Genomic DNA, 25,339 nt, shown 5'->3' on the forward strand with positions numbered 1-25,339 from the left:
TAGCTGTTTTTTTTTTTATATAAGAAATAATATATTATGGCATATTGTTTCATAACGAACAGTATAGCCAATTAGAGTAGAATAAAAAAAGGAAACTAACTCGATCTTGCAATTTATTTGACAGAAAGGTCTAATTCTGCTTGGCTATTTATTTGTTTACACAACCAATATTACTTACACTGTAATCATTCATTGATAGATATTTTTCTCCTTTTTTTCAGTATTTAGTTCCATTCCTGCTTAACCAATCTGGATCGATTTTGTACTATCTGACCTTAGCAACGATGGGTTAGTTTTGTTTTATACAGTAGTACACTTATTATAGGGACACCTTTGGAACTCAACAAAGTGACACCTTTTGAACTCAACACAGTGTCACCTTAATAGAAATTTCTCTCAATAAGTGTATATATATATACTTTATTTATTCACCAGACTGTACAGTACAACATGTTTAATCAACATTGATTTTTTTACAAAAATTTGTGATATTACAAAAAATCCAACACCATATAAATACGAAAAAAGAAAGAAAAAATTGAAAAGAAAATCATCTGAAGAGATTGACCATAAAATACAACATGTATTGTATTTCCCCTTGTTTGTTTCATGGTAAAGTTTGTTGATATAAAATTTGCGGTACACCACATTATATTTGTTCTGAAAATAACTGTTGAGTTTCGCGACGTTTTAATCAATATGCATTGATTGTCCTCAGAAGTGAGAATGTCGAGAAACTCAACAGTTCTTTTTTTCAGTTGTGTACTCCAAACTTTATATCAACAGACCAATCAGAACACTACTTCCGTTTACCGGAAATTTAAGGTGTTGTAGAACATTTTGGGAAAAAACTACGAATCATACAGTAGGTCTAGTAAATTGTAAAAAAGTAGTGACAATTACAATAAAAAAAAAAAACTTTTTAGTGTGAATCATGGCGATATTTCCCCATGGTTCAACAAACGAGCTAAAATGAAAAATATCAAATGAAAATATGTTAATTTATTAACTAGCTATATATATAAATGAGTAATGAGCATGTGCAAGTTTTTATCAAACTACCTAACCTATCTGAATTTGCAAATTTCGGAGCTTCAGGGAGGACATTCCAATTTAATTCAATCACATTTTCTTAGCATGAAGGAAGTAACATTCACAATCAGAATACATAATGCCATCACTATTTACTGGTAGTTCTCGTTTACACCAATCCATCGCATCTTTAACAAATTCATCTTGAAGATCATCGGGTATTCGAGTTAATTGTCCAGACATAGTGCGAACATAACCTTAAAAAGAATTTTGTTCAGTGCTTCTGCTAAATCAACAGTATATGATAAAAGTTTTGCCGTGATGTCGGCGGAAAAATCGTCATTGACGCTATAAGGACTACGAATCGTAGGTCCAGTTTACACAAACTATTCGTGCACACTTTAAAGAACAGTGAGCCTACATCTTTCTAGATGAGGGTTACCCTGGTTCACACATCCACTGTCCGTGGATAGGGCAGAGAGTGTTAGAATGGGCAGCACTGACATGACGTGACTCTTGGGGAAAAAGCATGAGATGAAAATAATGTAACATCTAATTCCACAGTGCCATGGGGAATGATCGTTGGAATGGCGCTATAGAAATGGAAATTATTGATTAATTGCCGAGATAATCTCTTACTTACCATCAAGTTCATAATCATTTTCTATGATAAACATGGAGGGATCTATGACTTCTTTGCTGACCAATAAGAATCCTTCAGTTTCTAAAAGACTACACCAACCATCCGAGTTTAAGTCATTTTTTATACCGCCTTCGTAATCCTGAACAAACAGAAATTGTACTGATTAAACATTTGAGTGTGTTATGCGTAAACAGTGCTTTAATAAATAAATAATAAATAAACTCTTCCCTGGACTAACGCACCTTAAGACAGCAATCTAACCATTGCAAGATCCACGTCAATTATCTGCTGAGCCCACGCAACATTTATAACTGTAGTAGCTGACGTTACCTATCAATTATTATATTTTTCAGACATATATCTGTAGTATATTTCGCGTTGAACGTTTTAATAATAAAATGTGATGCCTATAATAACACTATAAGAAATATGATAAAATGTAAACTGACCTTAAGAAAACGATTCCACTTTGAGTGGTTCTTAAGATAAGACGGAAGCTCATTTTCTCCAGTTCCACCAAATAGGAAGATTGGACCAACAACTAAAATAAATAATTCTCCGCCTTGTTTCATACATTGTTGTATATTTTGGATAGTCTTTTTCTTATCTTTCACCCAGTGCAAGACGTACATTGATGTGACTTTATTAAACTGATTTTGTTTCCATTTTGAGAGATTTGTTCCAAAATCCTGAGCGTCACAGACAGCATACTTCACATTGCTTAATTGGTGATGTTGTTTTGCATAATCAATCATATCGTCGGAGTAATCGATGCCTTAATTAATTAATATATTAAATGAAATAATTAAACTATAAATGAAGGTTGATGGGTGGCACAAATTCAGGTGGCAAGGGTCGAGTGGCAAAAGCCAGGATGAAACGGGCCTAGGCCTAGGGTGACCTGTCTAATACAGGTGTCTGATCATTTCGGCCGCCAGTTATTTCGGTCGCCGGTTATGGAATTGCCAAATTCATGAAACGCCAAAAAGGACAAAATATGTATTGTTCATTTCGGCCGCCAGAATTGTAATTATTCTTGAATATGTATGACACACCATGTGTTTTAAAATTATTAAGCCGAATCAGCGGTCTTTAATTCCAGAAACAGCAGCGATATTTATGGCGTGCACATTGCCATCACTACAGTGAATTATTAATAATATTGTTTTAATAATAAGGAGGTGATGCTGAATTTTTTTTTATGTGCCAGTCAAAAACACTTTTATTTGTATGTTTTGCATTTATTAGGTCTATATTCATAAAGAAACACATTTTTACAAAGCACACGGATCTTTGGGACCTGTAAAATAAATAAAAAAAATAAACATTTAATACCGTAATATAACTTTAAATTTACAGCAAAAACAAAATGTATTTAGCCCAATTGCACAACTGATCTCTGGTTTAAATGACCATGGTTCTCTGTGGCGTTGGTATTTTAAAGTTATTTAATATTTTTTTCACTGTAATAATACTGTATGTACAGTTATTTCTGGCTATTTCAATTTGGCGAACCATACCTGGCGGCCGAAATGATCATGCCATATTTTGTCCTTTTTGGAGTTTCATGAATTTGGTCGTTCCATAATCGGCGGCCGAAATGCACTGTGACCCGTCTAATACGATTTCGATCCAAGTCGGCCCTAAACCGTCTCGGCCAAAGTCAAGTCGGCCCCAAGTCAACTCGGCCCCAAGTCAACTCGGCCTCAAGTCAACTCGGCCTCACGTCAACTCGGCCTCACGTCAACTCGGCCAAAAAGTAATCGGTCAACTCGGCCCCGTTAAAATATGGAACGCAAAAAGTGCAAATGAAGGGGATTGATAAAATAATATTTCTTCACAATTTTTTAACTATAAATAATTCTGACTTTTAATGAATATTAATATTTAGACAATAATATATTTAGCAAAAAAAATAGGAATGATTTCACCAACTTTCCTTTATTTACGTTTAATAAAATTTCAAATTGCACAATTGAAAACAATTCGTAGCTGCGCCTCCCTGCGCCTTTGGCAGCTTTTTTGATATCTACAACTGCTACGTGTTTTCACTGACCGGGGGATTCCCCTTTTTTCAAAACGCAAATCATGGACAAAAAAGATATGTACGATCATTTTTTCTATGGAACGTAGGCCTCCGTCTTCGATTTACTAAAATGCGGTACCTGCACGTGTTTTTGTAACACGCGGGTACTTATATTCATATCGGCAATGAGTTCATTTTTTTATATGATATTATTTAATTATATTATTTTTTTTATTTCTTCATTTTTTTAAAGCGTGGATAGTAAGAATCATAATAATATTAAGCACTTTTTGCGTTCCATACTTTATTGTGGCCGAGTTGACTGATTAGTTTTTGGCCGAGTTGACGCGAGGCCGAGTTGACTTGAGGCCAAGTTGATTTGGGGCCGACTTGACGTGGGGCCGACTTGACTTTGGCCGAGTCGGTTTAGGGCCGACTTGACCTGCACCCGTCTAATACGGTACATACCAACTACTGACGACACGTTACGAGCTATATCCGAAGTAAAGTTTCCTGAACCGCAACCAACATCTAAAACTCTGTCATCTTTTGAAAAATCGAATTTGGAAGTGTACTTATTGATACCGATTGCTTGCACCCGACGGCATTTTGAGTACATGGCAGACAATTTACTATTCATGGTGCAAACTTTAAATGTAAACACTCGTCGTACTCTGGTTGCAAACTGTTTTATTAAATATAACAAAAGAGTGATATATATTCTTTGATATAATAACCAAAGAATATATTCTTTGATATAACCAAAGATACTATAGCGCCGCCACGTGGCGCTATAGATTAGATCAACTTCGGCCACAGACAATTTCCGGTCAGTTTAATTACCGCAAAGAACGGAAAATAACCGAAAACAACCATAAACGGTCAGTATAATTACCGAAAATAACCGAAAACAACCAAAACAACCGAAAACAAATAATATAATCTAAATACCGAAAATAAATTTGTATACATTTTTTTTAATGTCGCCCTCTACTGATGGGTGTTTCTAGAGCTAAGACCAAGACAGAGATAAGACAAACAATGAGACACGACAGTATAATACAGGATTATCGATTTCATTGCGTTTTGGTTTTTTGTTTTTACACAGGAAAACACCGACACGGACAAACAACAAACTTAGCACTTTATTAATTAATCAATAATGAAAAAACAAAAAACGGGCCATAAAAATAAAATACGAACACGTATTTTGTAGGTTTGGCCTGATAAAATAAGAAACAAAGAATTACGTAAATGATACCGATATTTCGGAGTACAAAAAATACAATACGGTAAAAATTAAAATGTATTTTTGTTGCAAATAAAATAAATTAATTGCATTAGGCCTAAATGATAATAATTGTATGTGTCGGGGTACAATAGAAATGATTTTATAATATAAGAAACAAAGATTTACTAAAGTGATAATTAAATGTTCGGTAATAATTAAATTAACGTCATGAACATTTTTCTATAAATATAAAACGAATTCAAGTACGTAGGGATATGTACTAGGAATAATTATATGTGACAATTTATTATGGCAACCCCCATATTGATTCTTTGATAGCTAAATCAAACTCACGGTTATTATTTTCTTAAACAATTGCGCCGGTCTGGTCTAGACGCACAAGCCTTATGCTATTTCTATTGTTGTGTTATCAGGCTGTTCTAGAATACGCCGTCCCCGTTTGGGGAATGTGCTTAACTAAATTTCAGTCTGACCAACTGGAAAGTATCCAACGTAGGGCGCTTAGAATCACGTTCCCAGAGCTCAGTTACGACAAAGCAATGGATCAATGTAATGTGCCTGTGCTATGTGAACGTCGAACTAGACTGTGCAAGGATTTCTATCAGAAACTTAAAAACCCTTCCCATAGACTACATCACCTTCTGCCTAAAGCGCCTAAATCTAGATACAATTTAAGACAAGTTAAAGAATTTTGCATTCCAAAAGTAAAAACGGAACGATCAAAACATTTCATTGTAAACTTTGGTCTCTTTCAAAAGTGGTAGGCATATCCCTGACTTCTGTTTTGTCTGTTCTTCGATGGTTTGTGTATTTTGATTGTTATTGTTGATGGATAGGATATATTTTCATTTAAGTATAAGTATATTTTTGTATAATTCAACCCAAAAGTTGCAATAAAAGTATTTTATCAGGTTATCAGGTACTAATTTTAATATGTCGAGGTACATATAAATATAATTTTGTAGGAATAAGAAACGGAAGAATAAAGTGGTTTAAGAATACGATGTATTTTGTCGGAAGAAACAATTGAAGAAGTATATACGTACATATATGTTGTAAGATGTAAATTAAACACTGGGAAATAGGCCGAAATGTTAATAGAAATGCGTGCGTTGTCTTTGCGTGTACAATTTTACCTAATAAAATGAACTTGAAATAGGAAGAGGAATTGAAGTTGTTGCGCCGAATTAATGAACAGGTGCACCGAACTACAGACCCATGTTTTGGCTTAAAATTTGGGCAATTTCGCCGACCCGAAAAAAAATGTGTTTATTTTTCGTTAGTTCGTGAGTTAGTGTCCAATTTTCAATTGACTCGCATTTTTATCTGAATTATTACTCATTTTGTTTGTATATTGATATGATATGTACATTTATTCTGTGCATGTGAAAATATGTTAAATGACTCTTTCAATTGCATATCACCGCAATTACTCAATTAATATTTTTATGTTGGGTCTGATATGCTCGTTTTATTTATGCACATGTGTTCTTAAGACACTTGAGCTCCATGATAAAACATTGAATTACTCCTTGTATTAAAAACCAATCAAGAAGAAGACGACAAAGTTTTATTAAATTTTTTTTTTTGCTTGATTCTGCTTGTATTGATGTGTGAGTTCATGATATTCCTCTTTGTTCCTTAGGCCACCTAAGCAATAGAAGGAAAAACGTTTTAATTAAATTTCTTCTCTTTTCTTAGCATTTATTCTTTCATAGCTGAACTATTAATACTGTACTAAGAGGGTATTTAACTGTGTCACTGACAGTTGAATTCGTTTTTCGCCAAGACGTGCCAACGACTATCACGACGAAGTATCGCTAACAATTCCTTGGATCGACTATGGAATAATCTCTAACTTTTTCGTCCAGCAGACTAAATAAATGCAAATTGTAGTAGAATAAAGTTAAGAATGATAGCACTGTAATGTAATAGTGATAGTCATAACAAGAATATTTCTTACAAAAAACGCTGCTCGCTTATTGTTATTGCTAAGGTCAAGTCTGGGGGTCACTTCATCACGCCTAGATACTTCAAGTATCCTATTACAAACAAAAACTTCAATGGACTGTTTTGATAATAATTCAATGATTATCTGACAGCGAATTATAGTAATATCATGGGACTCATAAATACCAGAATGCTTTGGGATTTGTCGTTAGACTCTTTTCCCAGCCGTTTTTGGATTCAACAGGTGGTACCAATAAATTATAGTGGAGTTTCCATTTTAACAAAAATGTCAAAGTGTAGTACTATAAAGCTGCTTGATTTCATCTAATGAATGAGTCATCTCGTGTGACGTAGCGGGCTAGAGCAGCAGCGTGAAAATACAGTACAACAAAGCATGCGATGGGATAATTAATAGCAAAAACAATAGCACGGTCTAATATATGCGTGAATGGCGCGCCATAGAAATCTGTTGTGGCCGAAACGGTCATATGGCCATGCCGGCGTAGTCTGGGCTCCAGACGGAGTTTTTTCTTAATATTAGTAAAAATATAAATATTTTTGCACATATGGCGTTTCATACGTGTATTACTTGAGTTTGGATACTCCGTCTGGGGAAACACGCAAATGTCACGTGGTTTGACACCAAGAATTCTTGGTGCATAGATTATCCGGTTGACTAGTTTCAGCTGCATGCGATTGGCTACTCACTCATACACTGTTTTAATATTCATATTTCAGAATTTCAAGCGCATGCGCTATGTTACGTTTAGACAATATGTACTTTTGGTACATTGATGAAAGTTTCTGAAGGCTAGAAAGGATTTTATATGGATCATTTAATCAGGGAGATGTAATTTACATCTCCCTGATTTAATATTACGCGGAGATAATTTGATTTAATTCCCACCCAGACCTGTCCTGTTCTGTGTAGTGGTGTAGCCCTGTTGTGTGTGAATCCTGTTGTGTGCCGGTGGTGGTATTATGTAGGCCTACCTTATTGGCGTTTTATTTGGCAGGTCATACGTGCGCGTTGAGTAGGACCTACGAAGGAGGCATAGGCTAAGGACTAAACAATTAATAAACAAAACAACTTGGCAACACGATTTCATATTTTAACAGTCTCGATCGTACATTCAGCACTGTACGTTGGCCTACTCGATCTTTTTCATTTTGAAACAAAATGATCATTGGTTGATTCGAAATCCATATTTACATACCGCCCGCCCCATATAGCCAAATACGGTATGATAACCTACGTCATTCTTATCGGATGTTTGCGGTCTGCAAATCGATTTCTATACGTGTTTCACAAGTCTGTATTTTCGCGGTCGAAATAAAAACAAATAAATTTTTAAAAAAACAATACAGACTTGGGGCAAGTCTAATGCCGGCGCTATACGATCTTTGAATATAACCCTATTATATGTATTATTATGATACAGTACCGTATAATGATTGATGAACGGAGTTACGCCCTCTAAAACTTATAAACTTTTTTTTCCTTTTTAGTGGGAAGAATTAATAATAATGATAATGGCACTGTAATGTTAATATTGAGTTGGAAATTATACTTTTGTAACACTACTAGTGGCACGCATCTACGTGGGAGGTGCATCCTAAAGGAAAAACATACAACGTGAGCAAAATATGTGCCAAATAGAAACAAATACAAAACTTAAAAAGAGATAAAACCAACAATCTCAATAAAAAATCAAACAAACAAATTAAAAATTTGAAAATCAGAAAACTGAGCAACAACAAAGTAGGCCAATCTCTACTATGAATGATGAAATAACACATGTCCCACAAACATGAAAAATAAAGATTGATAAAATCAAATTTCCATTACTGTAGGCCTAGTTTTGATAAAGTTATTCACCTAACACCTAACAAAAACAAACAAAACAAAAATAGTAGTAGTAATTAGTCAGTTGTTTATTTTTAATTCATTTATAATATGTAATTTTACTTTCTGTGTGGACCAGAGATTCTGAAATATAAGATTGAATGAATGAATAAAAAAGACAAAATAAAACACTTAGGCCTAAACTTATTTTTAAATACGGTCTTTTAGTGAAAGTGGATCATTTCCGGTATTATTATTATTTACAAAGCGATCAAAAACGAATTGAATTTACATAATAAATGTCGAAAAATTACAAGATAAATAATGTTTATGAAGTATAGCTTTATTAGGCAAACAAGATTAAGAGGTTTCAAATTTTCAAATCGTCTTTCTTTCTTTCTTTCTTTTTGTTTCTTTTTTCTTGTTTTTCTTATTTTTCTTTTTTTTTGTTCTTTTTTTCTTTCGTTCTTTTTTCTTTTTTTCCCCTTTTTTCCTTTTTTCTTTCGTTCCTTCTTTCTTTTGTTCATTTTTATTCTTTTTTCTTTCGTTCTTTTTCTTTTTTTTTCCCCTTTTTTCCTTTTTTTTTTCTTTTTTTCTTTCGTTCTTTTTTATTCTTTTTTTCTTTCGTTCTTTTTTATTCTTTTTTCTTTCGTTCTTTATTTCGTTCTTTCTTTTTTGTAATTATCTGACGTGATTTAAAAAATATTATATTTAAGGTTCTATTTAACAGATAGATTTAACAGAAAGATAGTCTACTAGACCTAAATCTACATTTTCTTTCTTTCTTTCTTTTTTTCTTTCGTTCTTGTTTTCCCTTTTTTCTTTCGTTCTTTTTTTCTTTCGTTCTTTCTTTTTGTAATTATCTTTTTCTATTTCACGGAGTATAATAAGACAGTCTAGACCTCAATCTACAGTACATTCTTTTACCTTTTTCATATCATTACAATTTGGAACATTTGCTGAATCGGCACTGCCATCGACTGGAATCATCTACCAGATAAGGTTGTAAATTGTACTTCTATTCTGGAATTCAAAACCCATATTATCCAAACTTAATTAAATAGGGTACCCCTTGTCACAACTTACTCTCTGGGGGTCTCTGTCTTGGTGACAGCTCGCTGGGCAACTGGATGGCTGAGGCGGGGTAAATGGGTATCCAGCTACTTTATTCTGCCTCCTAGGTAGCGGCCCAGTAAAGTGATAGCGGTTGGCACGGACGGTAGACTTCCATAGTGTTTAATGTTGGGTACAGTTTACTCTATTTTACTCTTTACAAGGTGTCTGAATACAATACAATTATATATTAGATAGGATAGATCAAATAATTATATATATTCATACTAACATGTATATATATTTATATAAGTAAAACTTAAAAAAAGAGATAAGGGAAAGGGAAGAAAAGAGAGAAAGAAAAGTGAAAGGAGAAGTAAGGGGAAAAATAAAAAAAAATAAAAAAAATAATAATAATAATGATAATTGATAATAATAATAATAATAATTATAAATAAATAAGGGAGTCAGTTTCTCTCTGTAAAAGAATAACTAAATAGAACAATAATACACAACCAAATAATGTAGAGCTAGCAAAACAGAGTTGGAGGAGCAGAGTCTTCACATATGAAGTTGGCTCCAAATACGAAGAAGAAGAAGAAGAAGAAGAAGAAGAAATAAATCATTGTTTATATAAGTATAACCTATTGACCGCCGTAACATTGTAATAGATATTGTTGCCTTCTTTGTCATTTTGTTACGTTATTACATTTTCTTAGCATGAAGGAAATAACATTCACAATCAGAATACATAATACCATCACTATTTACTGGTAGTTCCCGTTTACACCAATCCATCGCATCTTTAACAATTTCATCTTGAAGATTATCCGGTATTCGGGCCAATTGTCCCGAGAGAGTGCGAACATAACCTTAAAAGAAAGAAAAGTTTTTTTAGTTGCTGTAACCAATTAAATTAAATCTTACATTACACTGCACATTACTTACCATCAAGTTCATAATCATTTGCTATGATAAAGATGGTTGGGTCTATAACTTCTTTGCTGACCAATGAGAATCCTTCAGTTTCCAAAAGACTACACCAACCATCCAAGTCCAAGTCATTTTTCAAACCACCTTCGTAATCCTGAGTATGGGAAGAACTATGATTGTTTAAGTTAATTGAAGGAACAGAGCCAGTCTTTACGAATACACGGACCCCTCCCAATAAATCCATAACGTGTGGTTATTGTCGGTGAGTAGGTGAGATGTATCATGCTAGATAGAGGACCTTTTATCAATGGTGCAACTGAATGTGGCTTGGTGGTTCACATGCTTGCTTAGTAATCCCAGGGGCCCCATTGGTTCAAATGTCACAATTCCAAAGCCACTGTCTATGGTGGAACCAGGGAGTAGCTAATTTCCTGGTGGGACTTGGTTTACAAAGTATATGTTCCCATCCTGTAATTGACGAATCATTTTGAAAATAAAAGATAACAGAAGATATTGGAGAAGTGTGATGATCATTCTTACAAATAATGAGTTGACTTCAAATAAAAAGTTAAGACAAAAATTAGCAAATTACGTTTTGAGTAGGCCTGCTTTCATCATACCATAACCATTTGATAAGACTGATGAAATAATATAAACTCACCTTAAGAAAACGATTCCACTTTGGGTGGTTCTTAAGATAAGACGGAAGCTCATTTTTTTTAGTTCCACACAATCTGCACATTGGACCAACAACTAAAATAAATAATTCTCCGCCTCCTTTCATACATTGTTGTATATTTTGGATAGTCTTTTTCTTATCTTTCACCCACTGCAAGACGTACATTGATGTGACTTTATTAAATTGGCTTTGTTTCCATTTTGAGAGATTCGTTCCAAAATCCTGCGCATCACAGACAACATACTCCACATTGTTCAATTGGTGATGCTGTTTTGCATAATCAATCATATCGTCGGAGACATCGATACCTAAAATAAATTAAATAGGGCTACAATAAGGATAAAATAAATTTAAAATACTTATTGTAATTGTAATGTTTATGGAGTAGCATCATTTGCATGGATTGGTCATTGAAATTTTAGAATGGGGGACACAGGATATATGGACATTTAGGCCCTATCAATTAATAATAATATGTGAGTCCGGAGACTGGATAAACGAATTATTGTTGATCACAGTGTAAGGCACCAGTGTAATTATTAAACCAAGAATAGTGGGCTTCGCTCATCATTTAACAATAACTAAACTCATCTGCGTGTCTTTTTAACAAAGGCTGATGCAATATACAATTCAAAGCAGATTATTTCAGCCCACGCACTACCAAAATAAAGAGTGCGTTGAAAAAGCAATAGAGAAGGTCATTTTATACTAGAATAAAGATACTATTCACTTCAACAAAACAGAAAGAAGTTAACAAAACAGCCACTAAATAAGTAAGCCTACTTTTTTCAATGTCACGTTGTGGGTTTTTTTTCTCAGAAGCCCCTACAATTGGTTTGCCTTACAGGATATTTTCGAATACACTGTCGTTTGTTCAATGTTCTTATTTTAATATTATTATTTTATGATTAAGATATTTGATACAAAATAATGTATAGGCCTAAGAAAGATTTTTAATAAAAACGAGTACAACAAGTTTTGTACAAAGAAGAAAATAGATCTATATACCAACTACTAACGACACGTTACGAGCTATATCCGAAGTAAAGTTTCCTGAACCGCAACCAACATCTAAAACTCTGTCGTCCTTTGAGAAATCGAATTTGGAAGTTAACATATCGATTGAAAGTGCTTGAAGTCGGCGACATTTTGAGTACATGGCAGATAATTTACTATTCATGGTGCAGCACTTTTCGTAGCCCCCACAACATTGCTACTGAGCCTTGGGTTTAATCTTAAGCCAATATTTACCATGAATGATTGTTATAAATTCATCCACGACAGAAGTCCATTGAAACGATTCAATAGCTCCTTTTAAAGCGACGTAACGTGGTGGCGTTCCGGTCATTAATCACAATATGTAACAATGAATAATAGGTAGAAATATTTATTTATGTTACTGTATAAAATGGGATTAGTTGGCGGGCTGAACACTCGCGAGGTAGCGAGTAGGAAATATGCGCCCTCTATAGTTCAAATTATCGTAAACTTTTTACCCGTTCAGCGCAGCTAGCTCAGCAGCAAATCGTAAAATGGCGAACGAACCAGATTTATGTTCAACACATTGTGATTTGTGGCATAATATAGATAAACTTCAAAAAGAAATTATTATCTATGAACGCATACATGTTTTAAGTAATGAAAACAAAGAACAGGTAGCTATTTCAGTTAAAACGGAGTCTTCTTTACGTTACAGGTAAGTACTTAAGTATAGGCCTAGACTAGCCTACCCTCTAGATAGAGTAGGCGCGCCTAGCTAGTAGTAGTTAGGGCTAGGCTAGTTAGGCCTATCCTATCCTATATAGGCCTAGCTAGCTAGTAGCTAGGGCTAGGCTAGGTATGATCAGAGGCCTAGGCCTATATAGGCCTACTAGCTAGGGGCCTATTCTATAGAGCCTAGCCTATTCTATATAGGGTATAGGCTAGCTACTACGGTTATCTGATACTAGCCTCTAGGCCTAGACTAGCCTCTAGTAGGCCTAGAGGGGGCCTTCTAGGCGTACTAACTTGGCCTAGCCTAGGCCTAGGCTACTTATTTTTGATCAAAAAATGACCGTGGTAATGTGAACGGCATATAGGCCTAGGACCTAGGCCTATTATATATTATTATTTGTTAGTGTTACTAAGTATCTATGTGGGCCTAGGCTTACTCTCTATATGCCTAGCTAGGCTAGCCTTAGTAGGCATAGGCCTAGTGGGCGTAGGCCTAGTTGTAACAATTAACAATAATAATGAAACTGTTTAATTTTCTTTCTTTTAAAAAAATGTATAATATTGTTAATTTAATTAGGAATGATGTGCTGAGAAAATTAGAAGACAATATAGAAAGGATCATTGAACGTTTACAACAGAACAAAGCACCTGCAGTTGCATTTGATAGTAGAACAAGTTGGCAAAATGTAAGGTAAGTACATGGAAAAATGAGCTAGCAAATAATAAAATTTATTTAACACAATAATATTTGATTATTATGCATTAGTTTTTCAGCTGATGTTGGACTCAAGTTAGATAAGGACAAAAGTGTTTCAGAACTCCGGTTTGACTCAATCAATTCAACTACAAGATTTGGTAAGGCGACACTATCAAACTTTATGTGACAAAAAAATGTGATTTCCCCATACACTATATAAATATGATGATGTCATATCACTACCATATTTCGGCAAATTGTTTTGTCAAACTAGTTTGATAGTGTAGACAAAACTTGAGATTGAAGCATCAAATAGATACTAAGGTTATGACATACCACATTGATTACTTGACTGTTAGTATTATGACAACGTTCTGCCATAAAATACAATAAAGAATTCTGTGTAGAACTGGTTTTATTATGGTGAGATTTAGTTGATGTTTTGTATTTCTTTATTAAGCTCTGATGCTAAGCCTGATGTCTGAATGCTATAAACTAGTCCAAAGCAACACATTCTCAACTAAACGGTATGTTTTTTAAGATGAATGAAATTTTTTAATAATAATGAGTTGGTCAGTGTTTTAATATAGAAAATGTATGTATTGTCAAGAAATATGGAAATAGCATTCTTTATTCTCACTCCTGTGGACGATCAAAGCATATTGATCGAAACGTCGAGAAACTCAACAGTTGTTTTCAGAACTAATATACGTGGTGTACCGCAAACTTTGTATCAACATTGTTTCTGCCACTGCAATTACACAAAAATGTATCTTAAACATTTTCAATTATTATCACCCAATTATCTAAGATATAATTAGTATTATAATTATAAAATGTTCGAGTTTTTCCTGAATTTTTTTTTTTTTAAATTATTAATGATCATGATGTGTGATTCAATATTTGAATCAGAGGCTTGTGCATTCCTATTCAACCAATACCACAATCATCAGAACATTGTACATGTTACCATCATTATCATTTAACTGTATTTATCATTTGATAGAGACATTTATTACAGAGATCCTCAATTGTTTGGTAGCCAATCAGTGGTAGATGAGCTAGCTGACAACATAGCTTGTATGTTGTCTGTTCCTCGACATCATCTACATTTGGTAATTTTCAATTTTTATTCATATGAATAATTTTGTTTAAGGCTCTGTCTACACTAATTCATAGGCAGATTTTTTAAAATAAAAAAAAAACAATTAAAACGATAGGACATTACATTAAGTTTATCTTTTTTTTTTTTTACAACTTTACAATTTAATATCAACTTTTTAATTAATCAATTTATAATTCTTATTTTTAGTTGGCAACGTCCAAAGGATGTCTAGCTGGTGATCTTAGTTTTATTGAAATGGATGGTAATTGTGTAGATTGCTCAACCACTACAACAGTTAAGTGTGTAAATATTCATTTTAAACGAATATACATATATCAATAGCATATAGAGCATTCAAGTTGGTTAGAAAATAAAAAAGTTTAGTTATTTATTTTTTTTGTCAGGGTATTTTGGTTCCATCACACGTTGAAGGTCTTACAAGTATCCTTTATTGTTTGTTATCACTGAAAAGTGTCTAGACGTGCAAAACTGGCTGAGAGCACAGAAATCTGGCAAATGTCACCATCCATGATGAAGCTGCCAAAGTAAAATCTTATTACTGTATCCAAAACGGGGCTGCCAAACTGGTTGCATAGAGAATCCTCAATCTTTCAATTTTTACAATATGATTGGCTGCCAAACTGGCTTACTGAATGCCCTAATCTTGAATATATCACCATCACTTATGTGGATGAGAAATGTTTTCTAATATAAATGGTAAGCCAATGTTTCTATTTTTATTATCACTAAATGTTGCCAAGATATTCGTTCTGAAGCAAAATTTGTTTTAATCGTTGAGAAGGATGCAACATTCCAGAAGTTGTTGGATGATGGTTTACTGAAGAGAATTAAGAACTGTATCATTATCACAGTAAGAATCTGTAATTGTGGTGTCTATGTGGTTTCTATATGTTTTTATGCAGGCCTATTTTAATGTTAACATCAGGCCCGCAACAGAGATATTTTAAGCATTATATATTGTTTGACACAGAGCTTAAAATCAAGTTGGTAATCTGAATATTGTATGTGTATTTCACCTGTATTATGTTCTCCACATAGTATATACTGTATACATATTTCCGTCACTTAAAGATGTATTGTCCCCCTGAAAAAATAATAATAATTATTTAACATTTTTTTGTTGAATATGCCATTTTAATTTCACATAATAATTATCCACATTGACCCAAAATTAGATCAAAAAAAAAAATGATATACCTGAAAAACTGGAATTTAAAATAAAAAATAGTCAAATTGGCTGCCAGCCAATGGATTTTTGGTTGAATTTTACCATTTATTATGTCATTTTATAAGTGAAAACATTATTTTGTTGTGTTTTTTTTTCTTAGGAAGTGATTAACTTTATTAAAACTACAAAATAACATATTCAAAGTCTGATTTAATTAATCTTTACTTTTTATGTTTTTGGGGGACAATACATCTTTAAAATGAATAAATACCATTTTGTCACCAGGGTAAAGGTTTTCCAGACATCAACACAAGAATGATGGTGCGTAAATTATGGGATTGCTTTCATATTCCAATCTTTGGTTTAGTTGATGCGGATCCACATGGTGTGTACAAAAATGTCTTCAAATTGACCATATGCCATATTTCATATTTAAATCTAAAGCTCTGTCTACAACTATCAAACTGGTTTGACAAAAAAAGTGTGATATGCCCAAATATGACATCATCATGTCCATATATGGCCACATCACATTTTTTTGTCACATAAAGTTTGATAGTGTAGACAGAGCTTTAATCTCAATTTATCAATTACCTATATTATAATTTACAAACTTTACTGACAACCATTTATCATAATAATGGCAGCAACAAAGAGGATGAAAGCAATAAAGTCACTGATGACTGCATTGTAAACATCTTTAAATAGGTCTACTTTCTATAAATATAGAATGTTTTGTTTTATAAAATATTAGGCTACAATATAATTGACAAAATATATAGGTAATTAATATGTAATTATCACTTGACTTTCAGGTATTGAAATACTTTGTGTTTACAAATTTGGATCAAAGGTAGGCTACTATTGGTGCCCCTGTAACTTGTATACACTATTACACTATACACTACTTCATAGTATTGATCTCTTTTGCAAAACTGTCTTTTATTTCAGTACAGGCATACTCGTTTGATTCTCAAAACCTGACTGTCCCCTATTTAACTTTTATGCTCTGTACACTATCGAATTAGTTTTACAAAAGAAGTGTGAAAAATATGGTAGTGATATGCCCAAATATTGTGATATGACATCCATATGGGCACATTACATTTGTTTTTCACATAAAGTTTGATAATGTAGACAGACCTTTACACGTTTTAGTCTTGGTGTCTCTTGCAAGACTTTCTTTCATTTCATTATAGTCATACTCATTTGATTCTCACAACCTGACTGTCCCAAGTATACGATGGTTAGGAGTTCTACCTTCAGACATCAAACACCTTCAAATACGCAAAGAAAGCCTTATACCTCTTACAAAGGCTGATATGGATAAGGCAGGAGAACTTATAAAAAGGCCTTATTACAAACAAATACCAACGTGGATGAAAGAGGTAAGATTTATACAATCACATTGTAAACAATAATATTTTAGTAGTTAGTTTGTTTGGAAATAAAATATCTATGTACATGTTCATTTCTACATAGTTATTTGCATAGTTTATTTAAAAATATATTATCCCCCTAAAAATATTTTTTTTTTCTCACAAAAAAATGTAATATAAAGCAAAAAATACTTGTACAATGGTTTTTGTCTTTTAAATCTTTAAGAATAATTTATTATCAATTTATCCATATTTAGATGTGGCGATGTTTACCTGTAGTGTTATATTATACACTCAATCCTCCCAATACCGGACACTTTTGAACTAGCATTTTATGTACGGTTTTCTATAACGTCTGGTATTCAAAATGTGTGTTTCTAATGGTAAAATGATTTTGGGACCTTTTGGACCTCATGAAAAGGTCTGATTTTTAGGAGAGTTTCCGGTTTTTAGAGAGGTTGGATATTGGGAGAGTTGATTGTATTTAGTTTAATTCGAAGTATATTAATACTTTTTCCCTTTTTTTTGGTTTGTTATTTTAGATCCAGATTCTACTTACAAGTGGTTATAAAGCCGAAATACAGACACTCACCGCCATCTCAAACAATTTCCTGACCGATGTTTACATTCCAAATAAAATTCAACATGGAGGATGGATATAACTATTTTTGCTTTTCCTATGAAGACATACAGTTGACCAAAATAATTGCAATCAAATTTCAAACATTTTTGTTGATTTTGGTTGTTTTACTTTTAATAAATCTTTGTTGTACAATATGCAGTTGAGGTTTAATTAAAAAGAAAGCATTGGAATAAAGAAAGTGATAATCACTGTATTTTACCACATATCATGTTTGTTTTCTGTGTATTTTCACGCTGCTGCTCTAGCCCGCTACGTCACACGAGATGACTCATTCATTAGATGAAATCAAGCAGCTTTATAGTACTACACTTTGACATTTTTGTTAAAATGGAAACTCCACTATAATTTATTGGTACCACCTGTTGAATCCAAAAACGGCTGAGAAAAGAGTCTAACGACAAATCCCTAAAGCATTCTGGTATTTATGAGTCCCATGATATAATTCGCTGTCAGATAATCATTGAATTATTATCAAAACAGTCCATTGAAGTTTTTGTTTGTAATAGGATACTTGAAGTATCTAGGTGTGATGAAGTGACCCCCAGACTTGACCTTAGCAATAACAATAAGTGAGCAGCGTTTTTTGTAAGAAATATTCTTGTTTACTTTGTAAAATAATATTAATCTGTTCATTTTCTTTTAAATGCGATTAATGCGTTCCATAAAAGCAATCGTTTTGAATCAAGAGCGCGACTCGAATCAAGAGCGCGACTCGAGTCGAGTTGTTTTCGCGAAAGACCCAAGCACTTTATACCAAAGAATATTCTTTGCCTACCATGCAGAATGTGATTACCACCTGAGTGAGTTCTTTATTTTATTTTGTTAAAAACTTTCTTCATAATTAATTAATAATTACTGTATTAATATTAGTGTCTGGCGTGTTCACAAACAGTAAGAGCGAAACGACCAGGCTTATTAACACCGAACTGTGACAACGAATAATACAGCATATAGGCCTAGAAGCTTAAATTGTTTAGGCCTAGAGCCTAGAGGGAGAATGATTATCAAAATGTTGATGCGTTTCAATTCCTTTTAACAGCATAGGTAAACTATGTTAGAAAATAACTAATGATGTACAAATTAACCTAAATACACGATAATAGGGCCAAAAAGAAAGTAACAAAAAGGGATTTAGAAGATGGAGCGATTGAATGTAAAATACAAATGATATGGAAGGCCATATGTGCCATTAGCATTTTGAATAACCAAACCAGTTAATTGGGGCGTTATAATTAATACTTCTTGGTGTCAGTTATTTATTGATCCTTTTTCTACTATTTCTTCTCTACTACTTTCAGTTTAAAATGTATGAAATTATTTGGTTAACATTTGTTGCTGTGTTATGGGGTGGAACAAATCCATTTATCAAGAAAGGAGGTGCTGGAATTGAAAAGATATCTGAACGAACCGCTGTACGACAATTCCTTGCCGAATTGAAATTTCTGTTCCTTAATTGGAAGGTGAGATACATTTGGTATTTTTGTTAATGTTATCGATATTAAATAAACAATATTAGATTTCAGATTTATTTCAACAAGGCATGCAAACCGTTGAGTAAAATAATATTATTTACTAACAAATTGCTGTAACTGCTAATTAGAAAAAGTTTCACACAATAAACCACAAATATGTCAAACCATTATCAGCTTTCAAATTTAGGAAATTAAATAAAAAAGGGCTTCTGTCAAACAAATTACAAAATTTGTTTAATTTATTGATATTTTAATTTTAGTTAGTACTGTAATTCTGAAGAAAATAATAGGGAGGTTTCGCAACCTTACGAATACGATAACGAAAACGGATACGTCACACATTTGTGAAACTTTTGAGCTGATCCCCATTTCATATTCGTAAAGCGTATTCGTGTTGACGAATATCACCAGTCATATTCGTAACTACAAAACGAGTATAGTTTTTGATCTATTTTGCACATTTTGCATTTGAATTAGGAATGATTCATGATTATAATATAATTATATATTTATTAAATAGCAGTTTTTAAATTCCTCACTCGATTTGATGTTACGCTAGGCCTAGGCAACCAAGCACCAAGCTACACGTACCTGCGCTTCGCTCAAATTTACCGGAGTCATATTTTGGACGCGCCTCAATATTTCTTTACCATGCGAAACAGATTTTTTTATGGCTTACGAAAACGAATACGTGTGCGTGACGTATCCGTTTTCGTTATCGTATTCGTAAGATTGCGAAACCTCTCTCTATTATCAAAAATAGGATGCAAGTTTCAAACCATACTTCACCTAATTTGCATAATATGCAAATTAGCTGTTTTGGTTTTTTTTTTATAAGAAATAATATATTATGGCATATTGTTTCATAACGAACAGTATAGCCAATTAGAATAGAATAAAAAATGGAAACAAACTCAATCTTGCAATTTATTTGACAGGAAGGTCTAATTCTGCTTGGCTATTTATTTGTTTACACATCCAATATTCAAATACTTACACTGTAATCATTCATTGATACTAGATATTTTCTCCTTTTTTTCAGTATTTAGTTCCATTCCTGCTTAACCAATCTGGATCGATTTTGTACTATCTGACCTTAGCAACGATGGGTTAGTTTTGTTTTATACAGTAGTACCCGTATTATAGGGACACCTTTGGAACTCAACAAAGTGACACCTTTGGAACACAACACAGTGTCACCTTAATAGAAATTTCTCTCAATAAGTGTATATACTTTATTTATTCACCAGACTGTACAGTACAACATGTTTAATCAACAGTTATTTTTTTACACAAATGTGTGATATTACAAAAAATCCAACACCATATAAATACGAAAAAAGAAAGAAAAAATTGAAAAGAAAAATTTTAGCAGAAAAATTATCGTCTGAAGAGATTGACCATAGTGTTACAACATGTATTGTATTTCCCCTTGTTTGTTTCATAGTAAAGTTTGTTGATATAAAATTTGCAGTACACCAAATTATATTTGTTCTGAAAATAACTGTTGAGTTTCGCGACGTTTTAATCAATATGCATTGATCGTCCTCAGAAGTGAGAATGTCGAGAAACTCAACAGTTCTTTTTTTCAGTTGTGTACTGCAAACTTTATATCAACAGACCAATCAGAACACTACTTCCGTTTACCGGAAATTTAAGGTGTTGTAGAACATTTTGGGAAAAAACTACGAATCATACAGTAGGTCTAGTAAATTGTAAAAAAGTAGTGACAATTACAATAAAAAAAAAAACTTTTTAGTGTGAATCATGGCGATATTTCCCTATGGTTCAACAAACGAGCTAAAATGAAAAATATCAAATGAAAATATGTTAATTTATTAACTAGCTATATATATAAATGAGTAATGAGCATGTGCAAGTTTTTATCAAACTACCTAACCTATCTGAATTTCGGAGCTTCAGGGAGGACATTCCAATTTAATTCAATCACATTTTCTTAGCATGAAGGAAGTAACATTCACAATCAGAATACATAATGCCATCACTATTTACTGGTAGTTCTCGTTTACACCAATCCATCGCATCTTTAACAAATTCATCTTGAAGATCATCGGGTATTCGAGTTAATTGTCCAGACATAGTGCGAACATAACCTTAAAAAGAATTTTGTTCAGTGCTTCTGCTAAATCAACAGTATATGATAAAAGTTTTGCCGTGATGTCGGCGGAAAAATCGTCATTGACGCTATAAGGACTACGAATCGTAGGTCCAGTTTACACAAACTATTCGTGCACACTTTAAAGAACAGTGAGCCTACATCTTTCTAGATGAGGGTTACCCTGGTTCACACATCCACTGTCCGTGGATAGGGCAGAGAGTGTTAGAATGGGCAGCACTGACATGACGTGACTCTTGGGGAAAAAGCATGAGATGAAAATAATGTAACATCTAATTCCACAGTGCCATGGGGAATGATCGTTGGAATGGCGCTATAGAAATGGAAATTATTGATTAATTGCCGAGATAATCTCTTACTTACCATCAAGTTCATAATCATTTTCTATGATAAACATGGAGGGATCTATGACTTCTTTGCTGACCAATAAGAATCCTTCAGTTTCTAAAAGACTACACCAACCATCCGAGTTTAAGTCATTTTTTATACCGCCTTCGTAATCCTGAACAAACAGAAATTGTACTGATTAAACATTTGAGTGTGTTATGCGTAAACAGTGCTTTAATAAATAAATAATAAATAAACTCTTCCCTGGACTAACGCACCTTAAGACAGCAATCTAACCATTGCAAGATCCACGTCAATTATCTGCTGAGCCCACGCAACATTTATAACTGTAGTAGCTGACGTTACCTATCAATTATTATATTTTTCAGACATATATCTGTAGTATATTTCGCGTTGAACGTTTTAATAAAAAAATGTGACGCCTATAATAACACTATAAGAAATATGATAAAATGTAAACTGACCTTAAGAAAACGATTCCACTTTGAGTGGTTCTTAAGATAAGACGGAAGCTCATTTTCTCCAGTTCCACCAAATAGGAAGATTGGACCAACAACTAAAATAAATAATTCTCCGCCTTGTTTCATACATTGTTGTATATTTTGGATAGTCTTTTTCTTATCTTTCACCCAGTGCAAGACGTACATTGATGTGACTTTATTAAACTGATTTTGTTTCCATTTTGAGAGATTTGTTCCAAAATCCTGAGCGTCACAGACAGCATACTTCACATTGCTTAATTGGTGATGTTGTTTTGCATAATCAATCATATCGTCGGAGTAATCGATGCCTTAATTAATTAATATATTAAATGAAATAATTAAACTATAAATGAAGGTTGATGGGTGGCACAAATTCAGGTGGCAAGGGTCGAGTGGCAAAAGCCAGGATGAAACGGGCCTAGGCCTAGAGTGACCCGTCTAATACAGGTGTCTGATCATTTCGGCCGCCAGTTATTTCGGTCGCCGGTTATGGAATTGCCAAATTCATGAAACGCCAAAAAGGACAAAATATGTATTGTTCATTTCGGCCGCCAGAATTGTAATTATTCTTGAATATGTATGACACACCATGTGTTTTAAAATTATTAAGCCGAATCAGCGGTCTTTAATTCCAGAAACAGCAGCGATATTTATGGCGTGCACATTGCCATCACTACAGTGAATTATTAATAATATTGTTTTAATAATAAGGAGGTGATGCTGAATTTTTTTTTATGTGCCAGTCAAAAACACTTTTATTTGTATGTTTTGCATTTATTAGGTCTATATTCATAAAGAAACACATTTTTACAAAGCACACGCATCTTTGGGACCTGTAAAATAAATAAAAAAAATAAACATTTAATACCGTAATATAACTTTAAATTTACAGCAAAAACAAAATGTATTTAGCCCAACTGCACAACTGATCTCTGGTTTAAATGACCATGGTTCTCTGTGGCGTTGGTATTTTAAAGTTATTTAATATTTTTTTCACTGTAATAATACTGTATGTACAGTTATTTCTGGCTATTTCAATTTGGCAAACCATACCTGGCGGCCGAAATGATCATGCCATATTTTGTCCTTTTTGGAGTTTCATGAATTTGGTCGTTCCATAATCGGCGGCCGAAATGATTGGCGGCCGAAATGCACTGTGACCCGTCTAATACGATTTCGATCCAAGTCGGCCCTAAACCGTCTCGGCCAAAGTCAAGTCGGCCCCAAGTCAAGTCGGCCCCAAGTCAACTCGGCCCCAAGTCAACTCGGCTTCAAATCAACTCGGCCTCACGTCAACTCGGCCAAAAAGTAATCGGTCAACTCGGCCCCGTTAAAATATGGAACGCAAAAAGTGCAAATGAAGGGGATTGATAAAATAATATTTCTTCACAATTTTTTAACTATAAATAATTCTGACTTTTAATGAATATTAATATTTAGACAATAATATATTTAGCATAAAAAATAGGAATGATTTCACCAACTTTCCTTTATTTACGTTTAATAAAATTTCAAATTGCACAATTGAAAACAATTCGTAGCTGCGCCTCCCTGCGCCTTTGGCAGCTTTTTTGATATCTACAACTGCTACGTGTTTTCACTGACCGGGGGATTCCCCTTTTTTTTAAACGCAAATCATGGACAAAAAAGATATGTACGATCATTTTTTCTATGGAACGTAGGCCTCCGTCTTCGATTTACTAAAATGCGGTACCTGCACGTGTTTTTGTAACACGCGGGTACTTATATTCATATCGGCAATGAGTTCATTTTTTTATATGATATTATTTAATTATATTATTTTTTTTATTTCTTCATTTTTTTAAAGCGTGGATAGTAAGAATCATAATAATATTAAGCACTTTTTGCGTTCCATACTTTATTGTGGCCGAGTTGACCGATTAGTTTGAGGCCGAGTTGACTTGAGGCCGAGTTGACTTGAGGCCAAGTTGATTTGGGGCCGACTTGACGTGGGGCCGACTTGACTTTGGCCGAGTCGGTTTAGGGCCGACTTGACCTGCACCCGTCTAATACATACCAACTACTGACGACACGTTACGAGCTATATCCGAAGTAAAGTTTCCTGAACCGCAACCAACATCTAAAACTCTGTCATCTTTTGAAAAATCGAATTTGGAAGTGTACTTATTGATACCGATTGCTTGCACCCGACGGCATTTTGAGTACATGGCAGACAATTTACTATTCATGGTGCAAACTTTAAATGTAAACACTCGTCGTACTCTGGTTGCAAACTGTTTTATTAAATATAACAAAAGAGTGATATATATTCTTTGATATAATAACCAAAGAATATATTCTTTGATATAACCAAAGATACTATAGCGCCGCCACGTGGCGCTATAGATTAGATCAACTTCTTCGGCCACAGACAATTTCCGGTCAGTTTAATTACCGCAAAGAACGGAAAATAACCGAAAACAACCATAAACGGTCAGTATAATTACCGAAAATAACCGAAAACAACCAAAAACAACCGAAAACAAATAATATAATCTAAATACCGAAAATAAATTTGTATAAATTTTTTTTAATGTCGCCCTCTACTGATGGGTGTTTCTAGAGCTAAGACCAAGACAGAGATAAGACAAACAATGAGACACGACAGTATAATACAGGATTATCGATTTCATTGTGTTTTGGTTTTTTGTTTTTACACAGGAAAACACCGACACGGACAAACAACAAACTTAGCACTTAATTAATTAATCAATAATGAAAAAACAAAAAACGGGCCAT

The 25,339-nt window shown here is 33.5% G+C and overlaps 3 protein-coding genes and 1 long non-coding RNA gene across 4 annotated transcripts; 2 read left to right on the top strand and 2 right to left on the bottom strand.

Moving 5' to 3' along the window:
- Nucleotides 1-708: 708 nt before the first annotated feature.
- On the bottom strand, nucleotides 709-4,411 carry LOC140062306 (juvenile hormone acid O-methyltransferase-like). The gene is made up of 4 exons (XM_072108462.1): nucleotides 4,170-4,411; nucleotides 2,125-2,450; nucleotides 1,676-1,814; nucleotides 709-1,289 (listed from the first exon to the last, which is right to left on the bottom strand). Exons 1-4 carry the CDS (start codon nucleotides 4,339-4,341, stop codon nucleotides 1,123-1,125), a joined length of 804 nt encoding a protein of 267 aa, XP_071964563.1. The 5' UTR covers nucleotides 4,342-4,411; the 3' UTR covers nucleotides 709-1,122.
- An 8,535-nt stretch (nucleotides 4,412-12,946) lies between these two features.
- LOC140063050 (meiotic recombination protein SPO11-like) lies at nucleotides 12,947-18,337 on the top strand. Its single transcript, XM_072109480.1, has 12 exons — nucleotides 12,947-13,110; nucleotides 13,705-13,818; nucleotides 13,894-13,982; nucleotides 14,285-14,351; nucleotides 14,831-14,939; nucleotides 15,137-15,223; nucleotides 15,334-15,370; nucleotides 15,691-15,800; nucleotides 16,404-16,503; nucleotides 16,934-16,971; nucleotides 17,318-17,506; nucleotides 18,040-18,337. Exons 1-12 carry the CDS (start codon nucleotides 12,947-12,949, stop codon nucleotides 18,157-18,159), a joined length of 1,224 nt encoding a protein of 407 aa, XP_071965581.1. The 3' UTR covers nucleotides 18,160-18,337.
- Nucleotides 18,338-18,818: 481 nt separating this feature from the next.
- Nucleotides 18,819-21,407, top strand: LOC140062516 (uncharacterized). The gene is made up of 3 exons (XR_011847488.1): nucleotides 18,819-18,940; nucleotides 19,439-19,600; nucleotides 20,655-21,407. It is a non-coding gene; the product is annotated as an uncharacterized lncRNA (long non-coding RNA).
- Nucleotides 21,408-21,529: 122 nt separating this feature from the next.
- On the bottom strand, nucleotides 21,530-24,859 carry LOC140062515 (juvenile hormone acid O-methyltransferase-like). The gene is made up of 4 exons (XM_072108770.1): nucleotides 24,618-24,859; nucleotides 22,562-22,887; nucleotides 22,113-22,251; nucleotides 21,530-21,726 (listed from the first exon to the last, which is right to left on the bottom strand). The coding sequence occupies exons 1-4, from the start codon at nucleotides 24,787-24,789 to the stop codon at nucleotides 21,560-21,562; spliced, it is 804 nt and encodes a 267-aa protein (XP_071964871.1). The 5' UTR covers nucleotides 24,790-24,859; the 3' UTR covers nucleotides 21,530-21,559.
- Nucleotides 24,860-25,339: the final 480 nt, after the last annotated feature.

This window comes from Antedon mediterranea, chromosome 11 (assembly GCF_964355755.1).
Source record: "Antedon mediterranea chromosome 11, ecAntMedi1.1, whole genome shotgun sequence".
Lineage (NCBI taxonomy): Eukaryota > Metazoa > Echinodermata > Crinoidea > Comatulida > Antedonidae > Antedon > Antedon mediterranea.

Coding starts and splice junctions, on each gene's coding strand:
- LOC140062306 (XM_072108462.1), bottom strand. CDS start 4,341: ATGAATAGTAAATTGTCTGCCATGTACTCAAAATGCCGTCGGGTGCAA. Junction 2,451..4,169: donor TAACGTGTCGTCAGTAGTTG/GTATGTACCGTA, acceptor TAATTAATTAAG/GCATCGATTACTCCGACGAT. Junction 1,815..2,124: donor AGTGGAATCGTTTTCTTAAG/GTCAGTTTACAT, acceptor CTGTTTGTTCAG/GATTACGAAGGCGGTATAAA.
- LOC140063050 (XM_072109480.1), top strand. CDS start 12,947: ATGGCGAACGAACCAGATTTATGTTCAACACATTGTGATTTGTGGCAT. Junction 13,819..13,893: donor ACAAGTTGGCAAAATGTAAG/GTAAGTACATGG, acceptor ATTATGCATTAG/TTTTTCAGCTGATGTTGGAC. Junction 14,940..15,136: donor CTCGACATCATCTACATTTG/GTAATTTTCAAT, acceptor TCTTATTTTTAG/TTGGCAACGTCCAAAGGATG.
- LOC140062515 (XM_072108770.1), bottom strand. CDS start 24,789: ATGAATAGTAAATTGTCTGCCATGTACTCAAAATGCCGTCGGGTGCAA. Junction 22,252..22,561: donor AGTGGAATCGTTTTCTTAAG/GTCAGTTTACAT, acceptor CTGTTTGTTCAG/GATTACGAAGGCGGTATAAA. Junction 21,727..22,112: donor AAATGATTATGAACTTGATG/GTAAGTAAGAGA, acceptor ATTCTTTTTAAG/GTTATGTTCGCACTATGTCT.